Source organism: Engystomops pustulosus, chromosome 2 (assembly GCF_040894005.1).
Source record: "Engystomops pustulosus chromosome 2, aEngPut4.maternal, whole genome shotgun sequence".
Lineage (NCBI taxonomy): Eukaryota > Metazoa > Chordata > Amphibia > Anura > Leptodactylidae > Engystomops > Engystomops pustulosus.
This window is the reverse complement of record NC_092412.1, coordinates 40,480,715-40,497,217: the sequence shown is the minus strand read 5'-3', so window position 1 is coordinate 40,497,217 and position 16,503 is coordinate 40,480,715. Positions and strand designations below refer to the sequence as shown.

The window sequence follows — 16,503 nt, the reverse complement described above, 5'->3', positions numbered from 1 at the left end:
GTCAGACAGACTACTGGCGCAGGGGCTTTAATAAATGTGGGCCAGTGTTATGGCAAACGTGATATTACTGAAATGTAAACCTATGAGGGACATTTATCATAATTTTTTTGGTCATTCTTGGTGTGTTTTTGTGCAATTTGGTGCAGTTAATAGATCTGTCTCTAATTTGCAACTTTTTTTGGATGCAGGCTAAGCTATGGCACTTAGTGGTTTTGAGTCTCTGCGCAATATTTGTCATAGTGTTTGGGTGTTCTGCAGATGTTTGCTCTACATCTATCATTATTTTGCGCCTAAAAAGTTGCGAAAAAACCTGCTCTGAGCAGCTGCACTTGAAAAAAAACCCTCCCTTTTCATTACCGGAAACAAAGATCTTCTCTTCCCAAATGAAAACTGTTTTAAAGTTTTAAAATGTAAAATTTCATCATTTTACCATTGAAATGGCCTCAAGTAACTACTTCATCATTTTCTATTGGATCATATTACTAAGTAGGATTAGTATCACTCTTATTGGGGCACATTTACTAAGAGTGGTGCAAACTGCACTAAATGCGGTCTGCCTGTGTATAGTGCAGCGTGCACCAGATTCTAGAAGTACAGGTGGCAGAAATCATTTATCTCTTCCCTGCACTGGCCAGACATAGTTCACCAAATTTTTTGCGGTGCAATATGGTGCGGATGACAGACTTTGCATGATAAATCTGGCGCACGATCCGACTGAGTACTGGAACGCCCCCTTATTTGTCGCATGATGACTAGTGCTGCTGCACCACAAAAGGGTCACATGCAACACAAAAGTGGTGCGGACACTTCTTAAATACCTGCACTACAAAGAACATGCAAAGTCCGACAGAAAACTGGCGCAAAGCCCTTCGTAAATGTGCCCTATTGTGTTTATATTCACATTGCGGGTCATTTATGATCACCTTTTAAGCGGAAAACTGTAAGAAATGTATTTTCCCTTGCTGCGCCTTATTTATAAATTGTCAGCACCACAATATTTGTGGTTTTGAAACACTCACAACTTGTTCTGTTTTTGGGCGCAGATGGCACCAGATTCATGAAGAACGTGCGCCAGAAATCCTGAATCTGGTGCACACTACACAGGCGAACTGCAGTTTGCACTGTTCTTAGTTAATGTGCCCCAATCGGGGCAGTTTATTATTGACTTTCAGTCGGGCACTGGCAGAATTTTTTTCCCCTTGCTACGCCTCTTGAGCCTTATTTATAAAGTGTCAGCGCCACATTTGGTTGTTTTCCAACACACATGCCTTGTTCTGTGTTTTCGCACAAAATTCTGTCGCCGCTTGTGAATCTGACACTTTTCCGGCTCTTCTATTTTTCCGACTAGTTTTGTGGTACAAAATTAGAGCAGCTAAAAGCAAGTTTAAGGAGTTCTATTTCACCTACCTGAATGGGGAGACAGTTCTTAATCTTTTGGTGTGTGCGCCAAATCATGAATCCCTTGCGCCACAAACTTATATCACACTTAAAAATATAGTGCGCTTCCTGCACCACCCTGTGCCCAAATAAATAAATGCCCCCCAATGTAAAGGAAATGTTTGCGCAAATGCAATGTAAATGTTATGTAAATGCAATGTTATTGCCAAAGCAAGTCTCAGTGATGAGATCTCCACAGATCATGAGGGGTCCATTGGGGCCCCAGTTGTCTCAGTCGGACCCCTCATTGCACCCAGAGATTAATGGAGCAGACGGCCAAGCGCGCGCGGGGGGTGGCTTTGGTGGGCGCTGATGGGGGGTCTGACTGAGGTTCCTGGGACCCCTTTGGACCCCTCTTTTTTGTTACCTGTGGGGGTGTCATCACCAATCAGCAAGTTAGCTTGGTTTGTGGGAAAACCCTTTTAACCTGCTATTTTAACACCACTGCACACTCTCACCTTACAATGTATATGTCTAAGCTTTCATTGTGATATCCCTGAATGCAGTATTGCAGTGTTATAGCTATAAATGGGCTGTACATTATTTTCAATTTCCACCAGTGCCACTACACTGTGTAAATTATCCTGTAGTGTGACATCGCTGTATGTAATATTCCTGTACTGTGACATCACTTTGTGCATTATCTCTGTTCTGTGACATCACTGTGTGTATTATCTCTGTTCTGTGACATCACTGTGTGTATTATCCCTGCACTGTGACATCACTTTGTGCATTATCTCTGTTCTGTGACATCACTGTGTGTATTATCCCTGTACTGTGACATTACTGTGTGTATTATCCCTATACTGTGACATCTCTGTGTATTATGTCTTACTGTGACATCACTATATTATTACTGTAACCTGACATCACTACATGTATAATCCCTTTAGTGGGACATCACTGTGTGTGTATTATCCATGTACTATGACATCACTGTGTGTATTATCCCTTTACTGTGACATCACTGTGTGTATTATCCCTGTACTGTGACATCACTGTGTGTATTATCTGTGTAATGTGGAATCACTGTGTGTATTATCTATGTACTGTGACATCACTGTGTGTATTATCCCTGTACTGTGATATCACTGTGTGCACTATCCCTGTACTGTGACATCACTGTGTGTATTATCTCTGTACTGTGACATCACTGTGTGTATTATCCCTGTATTGTGTCATCACTGTGTGTATTATCCCTGTGCTGTGACATCACTGTGTGTATTATCTCTGTACTGTGACATCACTGTGTGTATTATCCCTGTACTGTGACATCACTGTGTGTATTATCCCTGTGCTGTGACATCACTGTGTGTATTATCTCTGTACTGTGACATCACTGTGTGTATTATCCCTGTACTGTGACATCACTGTGTATATTATCTCTGTACTGTGACATCACTGTGTGGATAAACCCTGTACTATGACATCACTGTATGTATTATCCCTGTACTGTGACATCACTGTGTGTATTATCCCTGTACTGTGACATCACTGTGTATAGTATCCCTGTACTATGACTCCACTGTGTGTATTATCCCTATGCTGTGACATCTCTGTGTATTATGTCTTACTGTGACATCACTATATTATTACTGTGAGTGACATCATTGGGGCAGATTTACTTACCCGGTCCTGTCAGGATCGGAGCGTTCTCCAACAAGGATTCGGGTATTCTGGCGATTCACTGAGGTCGTGTCCCCGATGTCCACCAGGTGTCACTGCTGCGCCGAGGTCCGCTGGAGTTCCCCAACCTATTCCTGGTGCATGTGAGTGATTGATTTTGCGACAAAATTGTTTTTTTAAATTCCACGTTTTTTCCAAATCTGTCGGGTTTTCCGATGGCCACGCCCCCAATTTCTGTCGCGTGAAAGCCGGCACCGATGCGCCACAATCCGATCGCGTGCGCCAAAATCCCGGCAGAATTCGCTGCAAAACGAAAAATTTCGGGAAACCCGTCGGAAAAGCGTGATTCGGACCCTTAGTAAATCTTAGAAAATGAGTTCTGACCAGAGCTCCCGATTCCCTTGCTTCCGTGTGTCTTTCTCTTCCAATATGTCAAAATAGAGCAGTTCACACTCCTCCAGCACAAATTCCTGAATCCTCCGATAAGAATATACCGCTATTCAGACCAACACTCCTGCGTTTTTCTTGAGACCTCCTCAGAAGAACGCCCCAGAAGAAGCCAAACCGGGCGAAACCCGGGGTCGGGTGAGAAAGTGCAGCTGGCGTCCCATATTGGAGTTTTATATGCGCATTTTATCGCTCTTTTGTGAGTATGTTTTTAATCTAAATAAATCCTGAGTGTAAACTGTACTACGCTATCTGCGGGTGAATTTCTTCCTGCGATCTACGGCAACATATGTTGCATACGGAGGAGATCACAAGAAAAATGCAGGAGTGTTGGTCTGAATAGCGGTATATTCTTATCGGAGGATTCAGGAATTTGTGCTGGAGGAGTGTGAACTGCTCTATTTTGACATATTGGAAGAGAAAGACACACGGAAGCAAGGGAACCGGGAGCTCCGGTCAGAACTCATTTTCTATGTTTTACAATTTGGGTTTACTGGATCAACCCTTGACTGTTTGTAGCTCCATGAGAGAGGTGTGCAGCACATAGCTGTTATTGCTGTATTTTTTCCTTAGTAAATCTGCCCAGTTGTGTATAATTTCCCTAGTGACCAATTTTCTTCTCACGGACCATGGTAAGGGGATTACCTGACCCGGTCCATGGGAAAAAAGAATTTTGGTGCAGCAGGCCCCCGGATACAAACAGGTAGGGGACAACTGTTTTAGAGGACTAGAGGGGGATATATAGCAATTTGTAAAACAATTGGAGCACAATTGTTTAATAACATTTCAGATTTGATTCGGTGCAGGATTTGTACTGAATCTATATGGGAGAGATTTATCAGAACAGTTTTAGTTACCCATGGAAACCAATCAGAGCTCAGCTTTCATTTTATAAAAAGCTGTGGGGAGATGAAAGCTGAGCTCTGATTGATTGCCATGGGCTCCTCTCAGATACTTCTGATTAGTTGTGGGAATTACATCTCTTTTTAGTGAACTGGCTCATTAGGCTCCGCTCACTAAGAAAAGTCGGCTATTCTGGCTCCTGGATAGCTCCCTATTACATGTACAATAGGGAGCTGCAGTCCAGTCACTCACCCCATGCCACACCACTTTAACCCTGATTGTATCATGATAAAGGGGGATCGGTGAGCCATCGGCACGTCTGATAAATCTCCCCCTATGAATCTGCCCTTCAATTCCACCATCAACATAACTGTTTGGTTCACTGAGTAATGTAAAAACATCTATAGACTTCTAGCACATCGGGGCTTATTTAAAATTCTAATTGTGTCGCAAGCCATGCACTTACATGCACCAGGAAGAAGAAGGTGAACTCCGGCGGACCTGAGAGGGGAAGTGCCACATGCAGGATCTTGGGCGCACAATCTTGGTGAATTGCGCCGGACTTCATCCTCGTCGGACAGTCCGGATCGGGGATCACGACAGGACTGGGAAAGTAAATGTGCCCCATCATGTTTCACTGCACAGTGACTAAGTCGGCCGCGGCAGCACCACAAGATATAGGGCCGTTCCTATTCCTGCACGAATTTGTGGCACAGGTGCTCAGCTTCCTAAGTTTCCAGCCCCTCTGTCATAATCTATGTGTGAATACTGTACCTAGAAGAACTGATGCTGTTTTTTTACATCTGCCTAAAACTTTTGCACAGTACTATAAGTATTGTTTATACCACTCCCAGACTGCCAACCACCGCTCAAAGTATAGACATGTGACACATCTGTGTACCAGGCCCGCACACTGTAGAAGTCAGCAATGGAAACACCAACATGGTGCCAAAAAGTAATTAAGCAAGTAAGAACACAAAAAAGTTTGCACAAGTAAAATTGTACATACAATAAAATGTATTTGTAAAAATAATCCATTACGATTCTTTGCTTTTTCACTACTCCCCTCGCCCCCTCCTCCTTACTAAGTTGTGAGATGTCATAATAGTTTATTACGGCCTTAAAATGTTACCTAAAGGAAATGAGCCAAGACAAGTGTGAACAGAGCCTTAGGCAAACAGTGACATCTTGCCCGGAAAAGGTACACATACAAATATTTACTGGTGAGGTAGGTTTACAAGCTGCCAATGATGCGCAGATGCTGCATGTAGTGTGTTTTTTCGGTTTGTAAGGGTTGTTTTTTTCTAATTTCTTTCAATCCAGATTTTTTTGTGCAAATTGTGTCACCATTGACCCTGATATTTCTTTGTAATGTCATGTTATCTGTATATGTACTCCATGATGTGTACAACACTGCCCAATATGATAGCGCTGTAGTAATAAAGATTTTTATTTTATAATTATGTCATTTAATGGTTCCTTTAAAAAAATCCATTAGAATTCCGTGGACTTGAATGTATTTTTTTGTTCCTTCTCAATGTCAAAGTTTAATGTTAGTGCCACCCAGGGGTGTCGCTAGGTCAAATGATCCGGGCCATGTACCCTAGATCTTTTGTCCTAAGCCCCGAACCTCCCCTGACTGTGGGACACTGGTCTCACTTTAGGGAATCTTTTCCCATTCTCATCCCTATTTGTGTCTTCCGGACACAAATAGGGATGATTACTGTAGTGTAGCAGGGAGCCGAAAGCTCCCTGCTCCTCTGCAGAGACCAGGCTGCAGTATACAGCACAGCCAGGAGCTCAGTGGTAGATGACGTCCCCACATTGCGTCTCCTGCTTCATTACAGTAGGAGGCGCAATGTAGTGATGTCACCGCGCCAGGTCCTGCAGGTGGAGGAGAAGAGGAGAATCAGGAGGGGAGAGGTATGTGTGGTTTTTTTTTTAATTCTGAGAAAATATGCGTCACTCGATGTATATGGGTGCACAAGTAGGCTACTACATCGTATTTATAGAAAAGAGATAACTTGGCACTCCTTATAGGTCATAAAATTGAGAAGAATTTATTTAATTCAGAATAAACAGTATAGAAATGGAAATGGAGATGAGATGCGGTGCTATGACCGCTGGAGCGCAGATGGAAAGGAGGAAAAGCATGGAAATGATGGGTGCTCGTCTCACCATTTCCACTTATACCTTGCAATCCGTGCCTGATGAAGGTCTGAATTTATAAGACTGAAACGTTGCAAAATAATAATTTTTGTTGGATTGCTATACTGTTTATTCTGGATTAAATAAATTCTCCTCAATTCTTTGACCTAAAAGAGTTTTCTATTTTCTGTTTTTTTTTTTTCAATTCTTCAGTGTTTTTTAGGAGTCTTGGGGCATTACTAAGGCTATTTTTGAGGGTTAAGGGGCCTATTACTAAGTGTGGAGAGCTATTGCAGAATGTGGGGCGGGTTCTTACTAAGTGTGTGAGAGATATACTGTGGGGGGGGGGGGCTGTTACTACATGTGGGGGGGCTATCACTATTTGTGGGGGGCTATTACTACGTGTGTGGGGGCTATTACTACGTGTGTGGGGGCTATCACTACTTGTGGGGGGCTATTACTACGTGTGTGGGGGCTATTACTATGTGTGTAGGGGGTATTACTTCGTGTGTGTGTGTGGGGGGCTATTACTGTTTGGGGGCTATTACTGCAAGAGCTTTTCTTGTGGAAAACCTGATGCGGCCCAGTCTCACCCAGACTCTACCTCCAGCGGGCCCCGCGTAAAATGAGTTTGGGACCCCTGGTTTAAAATAATGGATTTTTTAACAATAAAGTCTATTTGTAATGGATGGATATAGGTAGATGTTTCATGGGATCTTTAACTTCCATCCTTTGGTCCTTTATAAAATGATTCCCTAGAAAACGGACTAGATCCCTGATAGATCTCTGATATCTAAAGAGATTTATATAAAGTATCTAGTAAGTTATTTTATCAGTTTTGCATCCATTACATTTTTTTAGGGTACAGTTTATAATGGTCATTAAAGAAAATCTACCTCTCTAAATCAGGGACACTTACTCATGCATTTAAGGGCTGCAATCACAAGAAATGGGTTAGATGAAGGATATACTTTTTGCAGGTTCCACCCCTGGCCTTGGCTCCTAAAACTCCTATCAAATCTGCACCAATCCATGTAACTGCATCCACTTGCACATTATATAAGCAATCATCCAGGTTTGTATCATGCAACCAACAAGACATAAGGACAGCAACCATGAGCCTAAATGTAAAGTGACAATATAGTTCATTTAGATTCCATATCTACACCAAATTGTATGGCTGTAGTCAGGTTTTCAGTACATTTTCCATCAAGGGTTAATTTTTTATGCTCCGGTGCTATTCATGTGCTCCTGTATTTACACAATGGGAACAGAGCAATGGATCCTATTCTACAAGGCAGTCACATCGATCATCTGCCGATAAATCTCTAAATACCAACAGACAGCACTGGATCTATCGCCAAGTGTGCAGAATCACGAGGAGGTCGCTTGAGATTTAGGCCAAGTTCACATCTACTGTATTTTGAGGCTTTCTGATAGGCTGTTCTGTTATAGATGATGTTTATGGAAACTAAATATGGAAGGTTTTTCCTTCACATTCCATTCTAATACGGTTCCATAAACAGAAAGACATTTTACATCATATTTCCAAAAATAACAAGGGCTGCTTCTATATATAACAGAAGGGCAGGACAGGTGCTGCTGGGCGCAGAGGTGATCTTAATCTTATGTTTATGGCTAATTTTAGTTGCTTTTTTTTAAGAGTCATATCTGCTATTTACTTCATGTATTTAACATGGTCTAAGTTTTGTAAAAAATTTGTTGCGTAAACCAAAATATTTCTCAGTATTTCTGTAGGTACCGATGTATGCCTCTAGTTTAGACAATGAAGTGCAACATATGTGACTGGATATCTTATATATAATGAGAGTCTTATATATAAATGAGCATCATAATCATTGTTGTACTTATTTTGTGGCAAAAAAAGTATTGGGAAACTAGAAATGCAGGAAAAGTTTTGGGATTCAAAATGCGAGCCAAAATAGAGCGTAAAAAGAAAGGTGTGAGTGTCGGAAAAGAAGCTAAATTGTGCCACCGGGATATAATAAACATGGCGTACATAGCACAGCAATAAAAAAAACCTACAGCCACCAAAAACTGTGATGAACTCCAGACGGCTGCCGGTGCATCTGCTCCAGGTAGTCGTGTTATTGTACTTTTCTTTCTGTGTTTTTTTATAGCATACTTTACTTTCTGCATTAAAAATTTGCCTGGAGCCGCGATGATGTACAAACAATTTCACATTTGGATTAATAAAGTTCTATTCTATTCTTTTTTCTATATTGAAGTAAGTTTGAAAGTCATGGGGAAAAAGCTATTAAAGTACATAAGGTTAGAATAGAAATTTTACCTGTCAAATCTTTAAAAAATGTCAATATTACCCCACAAGACCAATAAACTTTCATCTATAAACTTGCATAGCCATAACTTTTTAGTTTTAGTATTTTCTTTATTATTATGATTTTTTGCAGGAAAATTTTTCATTTAGTTAAGTTCAGATTTGGGGAAATATATTTATTTAATTGATTTTCTTCTTTTTTTTTTGTGGCGGGAGAATTTATGTGAAAATTCTACAAAATCAAAATAGTTTTTGTTTGTTTTTTAAAATGTTTTCCATAAGTTGTATATGTAGGGTTATTCCATATTTGGTACAAAAATATATAGTAGATAACAGAAAATACAGATTCTGAATACATAGCAATCAGTATAACGCAAACATGCAACACACGAGTTCATGGTGTATATAGAGTAACCCATCAGCACCCTGTTATTATAGTATGGGGGGGGGTTAAAAGATGGATAGGGGGGTCTGTCGCATTCACGCGATAAACACTGTGGCTCAAGGTAAATGTTACCCTCTGCTAGTAACTGGTTATAGTCAAAAAACTAGACAACTAATATGTAAAAATACACAAGGACTAAAAGACCATAAGATCAAATGATTATTGTGAATGCAGTAATATTGAATTTAGGAGTAACTGAATTAACATCAATTAACAATAGAGAAACAATAAAGAAAAAGCAACTACTGTACTATTATGGAACTGCCCTGTGTCGCCTTTTCATTGCTGCTGCCCCAAGTATGAAAAACACAACCTTAAATATTACTGCATATCATAGCATTTTAGAATAAAAATATTACATATATTTACTCTGATCATTACAAAATTACTGTAAAATCAGTGCCCTTCCTTATTGGCAGTTTAAAACTGATTCAAAATGGCCGCATTGTTTTTGAAGAAGAACAAACGAAAGCAAAAGAACAAATAACAAATCAAAAATAAACCCTGTGACAGTAGAAGTGGGCTCGAAGTGAATGCACATAATAATTTTATACACTTTGTAGTGGTCTGTTATTCGGTACCTATACACTGCTATATACTGTACGGTTACCTTGTGTATGGAGACATTCCAATGCTATATAATAGCGGTATTCTCAGCAAGCAGTATTGCCTCTACAGAGCAATTCCGTATCATATTGGGGAACCAAATTGTGATACTATAGAAACTTGGTGTATCACCATAGACACAGTAATGTTACCAATGGCCTATTCATTCCATAGGGATTTGTATCTATTTATTCCCCATACAATGGAACCCAAAACTGTTTATTTTTCAATGGATAAAAATAATTGGGGGGGGGGGGTTATATTCTCTATCTAGTCTAGAGAATTTTTTGTTTAGTTTTTAAGTCTAATTTATCTTAGTTGTATTTTCCTTGTGTTAAGGATTTGTGGAGGATGCAACTTTTAAAAAAAAAAAATTGGTTCTTCTGCTGCCTCCTGCGAAGACGAGCTTTTGCGCAGTCTTTTGCGAATTTTTCAAAAGTCGTAGATTGCCAATACAACTAACCTTAGTCTAAACAATTGGACTCATTAGATAAATAAAGTGAATGAATCCAAAAACGGTGCAACGTGAGTTGTGGTGCAAATATGGAAAAGTCAGAAAAATGTGCAAATTCACAACAGCTCAAAAAACTTAGACTTTTTCATATGAAGAAAAATGCATTAAAAAAAAAAAGATAAATCTCTTTCATTGAGAGCAAGATCTTGCAATACAAAACAATAGAGAAACAATAGGGGAAAAGTGACTAATATTATGGAACTGCTCTGTGCCGCCTTTTCATTGCTGCCGCCCCAGGTATGAAATATACAACCTTAAATATTATTGCGTATCTTAGAATTTTAGAATAATATTACATATATTTACTTTCATTATTCATGTCCATTTTTGGAACGTAGCTGTTTTTGGCTGTTCTGCATTTCATCTAATTTATCAAAATATTGCTCGGCTGTTGTTAAAATTCATCTGATTGGTGTAGGAGTAATTACCCCTAAAACTGACCACACTACACAAGAGAGTCAGGGAGTCTGATCGATTCATTTTGGATGTGTCTTGTATTCTAAAGTCAGGTTTTCTGTGGCGAGTTTTTGCAAATTTTTGTGCAAATCATAAATCTCACTCTAAGCTGTGCACCACACAAATCTACAAAACACTCCAAAATTGAAAAAAAATGGCACCTACTGGACAGAGATGGCAGAAAAAAATCATAAATTGATCAAAAATGCTCATACTTCAGGCAAAAATGCTGCAAAATTAGCTAAAACACCAGAGAAAAATGTAACACGTAGATTGATAAATTGGCCCCATTGTGATTTTTTCTTATGTGATTCGCAGAAGGTTGGCATTGCTTTTAGTCGCTCAATTTTGTTTACTTAGTTTTTAGAACAAACTTTTTTTTCAAAATCATTTAGAAAATTTCTTTTAAACCTTTTTTTAAAATAATTCCGTGTTATCAATCGAATTCTCTATCACAGTTTAATAAAGTTTTTTATGGTTCAAAACTGAACAAACATAATAGATAATTAATGTTTTGCTTACACGGGCTATATAGTAGCTAATCTAAATAATTACTATATATTGGATTATATGTAAATATATGGACATAAATAATAATAATATAAATAGTAAAATATTCAACAGAAATTCAAATATAATTTGTCTATAGAAATTCCAACATTAGATTAACATATATTATTACTATTATTAGTATTATTGCTATTATTTTTTATACAATAATACCAAATTAACAAAATTTGATCCCAGTCCTCCATATGTTACCTACACTTTGGTCATTACAAAAATATATTCTATTGTGATTAAAATTGCTCTTAAATGTATTTGCGTTTCCAATATTCACTTGTAATCGACATTACATTATAAGAGTATATTCATACACTGCAGATGATGTAGGTGTAGAAATATTTACATCTTTCCCATTAATATTAATTGAAATTTTTTTTATTAAAGCGCAAGATTTAATTGATTTTAAGTAATTTTCTATGAAGTTTATTTTGTTGCTAAAATTAACATAATTTGCTTACCACCCGTTAAAAAAGAATAAAAAAGATTATAAAAAATAATGAAAGTAGAAAACAATGACATTTTTTTTGTATATCTTATTTCTATTTGTATAATTTCTAATGTTTGTTCTATCTATATGTCTGCTCTCTTCTATCATATGATGTCCACTACTCCATTTGTATTGGTATCATAAAAGTTTTATTATGCTCTTTATTTTTTTTTTTTCCATTATTATAACTTCCAAGAAGGAAGTGAAATATTAAATGACTATTTCACTTGCCTACAGTTAAAAAAATAAAAATAAAAAATAAATAAATAAATATGCCGTATGTGTTTATTTCTGCTACAGATTACCTTCCAAAAATTTCTAAAATTAAAAAAAAAAAAAGTAGAATATTGTGCAAATTTACTGTACCATAATATTATTTTATATCTTCTTGGATGAACTGATTTTTTTCAAGAAATTTTTAAATCCCAAATGATAAAAAAAATAAATCCATAACGGGGGAGGATATGGTAAAAATTGCTATTTGTTGCATTTATAAGTTCTGATCCTAGTCTTTACCACTATATATATATATATATATATATATATATATATATATATATGTAAATCAGATTGTATAGATGGCAGTGTTAATTTTGATGTTTGTTGTATATATATATATATATATATATATATATATATATATATATACACAGTATAACCTATCTCCGGCCATCTACCTATCTCTATATCATATATCTACCTATGTGTATGCATTTTTTTGCTGAGCTATCATTCTGTTACACTCCCATTCAGATGACCCATGTAATGCACATACATTGTATGTTTTCTGTAATGTTGTGTTGCTAACAGTCCATCTTGTATCTGTATTGTACATGTTGTGTAGACAGGGTTGTAGGGCAGAGGATATTGTACATATCTGCCAGTAAAATTACTAGAATATACATTTTCAAAACTATGTTTGAACAGTGTGATTAAAAAAATATTTGCTTTGCAGGTGTGACAAAAAGTGTATAATGGGTCCAGTGATAACATTGTACACTGAGATAGAGCAATATTGTTCTGGAGCTGAACCCTCTGTATAGAGAGAGTCTGTTCCAATAGCTGTCAGTCACTCCTCAGCATTGCCAGGACATACAGGGTGCTGCTACCATACTGGGGGAAGTGACTAACCATGACTATGCATCATATACTATCCCTACATATATATACTGTATGCATGGGGAACATGTGCACTGTACATATGCTGCCTGTATATCACTTACCGTATATGAGTCCTTGTGTATGTGCTTTGTGTCCTATGTGATTACTATATACATGGCTACATGTATTACACATATGTATTGCATACTATTGTATAAAATGTACACTGATAAGTATGTGTTACATATCCTTTCATTTATGTATGGCATGCATGTATATATATATATATATATATATATATATATTACTGAGTATGCATAGTTATGTATATTATGTGTACTGATATGTACACTGGATGCTTGTAAGCATAAATTTTTTTATGCTCACATGTATATATTGTATACATGACTATATGTTTACTTGTTTCTAATAACTAGGTTTTGACGTATGCATTGTAGATTAGTTTATGCATATATATGTATTCTATATGCTTCTATGTATATATGGATATATTGTAGACTAGTATATGTATCTGTATATATGACCGCTCTATTTTTATACATTGTCACCTAGTGTCTCTATATATGTGTGATCTTTATGCTTATAAGTCTATATTGTATATGTGACTTATATGTATATATTGTTGACTAGTATCTCTATATATGTGTGCTCTATAAGTATATATTGTAGACTGATATATGTATCTGTATATATGACTGTTGTTTTATTTGTATACATTGTCACCTAGTGTATCTATATAGTTGTGCTCGATATTTGATCTATCTGCACACATTGTAGCCTAGTATCTCTATATATGTGTGTTTTATGTGCTTTATGCATATATATATATATATATATATATATATATATATATATATATATATACAGTAGCCTAGTATCTCTCTCTCTCTCTCTCTCTCTCTCTCTCTCTCTCTCTATATATATATATATATATATATACACATGTGTTCTATATGTTAATCTGTATATATTGTAGCCTAGTATATGTATCTGTATGTATGACTGTTCAGTATTCATATATGTATACATTGTAGACTAGTATCTCTATATATGTGTGCTTTATGTGCTTTATACATATATATATATATATATATATATATATATACAGTAGCCTAGTATCTCTCTCTCTCTCTCTCTCTCTCTCTCTCTCTCTCTCTCTCTCTATATATATATATATATATATACGTGTGTTCTATATGTATATATTGTAGCCTAGTATATGTATCTGTATGTATGACTGTTCAGTATTCATATATGTATACATTGTAGACTAGTATCTCTATATATGTGTGTTCTTTATACTTATATGTATACATTGTAGACAAGTATCTCTATAGAAGTGTGTTCTATATGCTCATATGTATATAGTGTAGAATAGTATATATATGTTCTAATTGTTTATGTATTATGTATATATGTGTATTCATATATTTTATGGGTACGTATTTGAATGTATTATATTGTCATTTATGTTAATGTTTTTGTAATATATAGTAACATGAAGTACACATGTGCATATTGTGTGTGTATACAATATATTCTGGTCTACAATGTATACATATAGGTATAAATAACACACAAATATACAAAAACCTATACTATCTATCTATCTATAATGTCTGGGTATTTTGTGTGGGGGGCCAATTTCTCTACTTATGGAGATGCCCAATGTTACAATGGACATGGCCACCGCCATGTTACCACACACATACATATGTATATACAGCTATATACACATATATAGCCCCTGAATGTGGCAAGGGATGGCGGTAACAGTTTTCCTACCATTCCATCCCACCCTGACACTCACCTGTCCACTGTCCTTTCCATGTATGTGATTTGGTGGATTTCATCCACGGAAAAGGTAAAATGGTTCTGTTGCGTTCATCTAAGAGTCCAGATTCTGTGTCTTCGGGATAAGGCATTGTTTGTTGTTGGGGGTGAGGGATCCCAGGGTGATGATGATGATGGTGGTGATGATGGTGAAGATGGGGCATAACTGGGTCTTCTGATATAGGTGGCACTTCGTAGGGTGAGATATCTGGGGGACTTCCTTGATCCAAACTTATCATTGAGTTGGAGTAGGCGGAGGGCTGCTGTCGTCCCATGTACAGACATGCTGGGGGGCTCGGGCTATAGTCCTGGCCTTGACTCCTCTGGAACGCACAAGAGTCCTTGTAGATGTGGGCTGTGGAGTAGTACTGGTCATCCGTGTTCATGGCTGTGAGAGTATCAGGAAAACATAAGGAGCTGGCTAAGTCCTCCTCTGTGAAGTTTGCACTGCTAGCTGACAGGTAAGCTCTACCTGCAGGGAATGGCCTCAGTGCTCCAGTCACATTGGTTGCTCCTTGGCTCATGTGATTTGGCAATGGGCATGGGATGGGAGTGTCCTATGGGAGATAAGTGCAGCTGTTTCACTCTTTCTTAGTGACCATTTCCCTATATTTGTCCCTCACTTTGTATGTCACACAGGTGAGTCGTGTCTTAGACCTGGACGCCAGGCGCCTTGGGTCACATTGTGATTATCATGATGATTAGTGACTTAGGGCAGCATCTTGAGCTAACATGTGCTCTGCAGCAGTAGCTTCCTTCTGTACACCTGATGTGATAAACCTATCAGCATATGGAGGTCTATCTGTATCGGAGATAACACATAGGAGCTTTATCATTGGAACCTCCCTTAATGGTGTCCTTCACCTCACCAAGACACACGTGCTGTCATCTGACAATTACTTTCTCTATGCGGCGGTTTAATCCAACCAATAATAAACTGAAATAAACCAATAATAAATTAAAATAATAATAACAATTGTACCTATTATAATGAGAAAAGTCACATACAGTATGATTATGGTTGCTGGAATCACACGATCCACTTACGTTAGAAGGATCTCCGATTAATGAGCCGATCATCAGATTTCCCTGCGTTCTTTGCAGAAGGTAAAGGTTACATTTCCCTACAGCGCCACCACAGGGCTAATGGAGTATTACATAGTACCGATGTGAAATGCTTCAATATTTCAGCATCTTTAAAAGGACGTTCTTTGTAGCTGCTTTCTACACTGGTTAACAACCATTTTAGAAAAAAAAATTCTAAAAAAGATTTTTTTGCAACTTCTGATATTTGGCAAATGTTTTTGGTTTGGGTGTAGTTGTAGTATTTTCATAGGTAACTGCTTTGTAGGTAACTGCTTTGTACCAAATGGACAGAGGCTTAGCTATAAAGATGCTACAGGGTCTGAAACTTAAAGTGAACCTGTCACCAGGTTGCTGATGACAGGTTACCTTTAAAAAAAAATTGTTTCAATTTACTTGGTTCCCTGTCAGCAGCATGTGGTGAGTCCCAGGAGGTGCAGCTGCAGCATTTGTGTGCTTGTGTCTCAGTCTCCAATCCCCTACACCCATGCAGCTCCTTCCCCCCATCCTGTCATGCGCATTGGAGGGGGGTGGAGTGGAGTACAGGAAGAATGCATGAGCAGACATAGGCACACGCAGAGGCTGCAGCA

At 37.7% G+C, this 16,503-nt stretch overlaps 1 protein-coding gene across 1 annotated transcript in view; it reads right to left on the bottom strand.

Annotated features, from left to right (window-relative positions):
• The window catches only part of PDX1 (pancreatic and duodenal homeobox 1), a 28,531-nt gene extending 13,269 nt beyond the window's left edge, over positions 1-15,262 (bottom strand). The window contains exon 1 of the mRNA XM_072132980.1: positions 14,808-15,262. Within this exon, the coding sequence (XP_071989081.1) occupies positions 14,808-15,216 (409 nt within the window). The 5' untranslated portion in view covers positions 15,217-15,262. The remainder of the gene's footprint in view (positions 1-14,807) is intronic.
• Between the last annotated feature and the right edge of the window lie 1,241 nt (positions 15,263-16,503).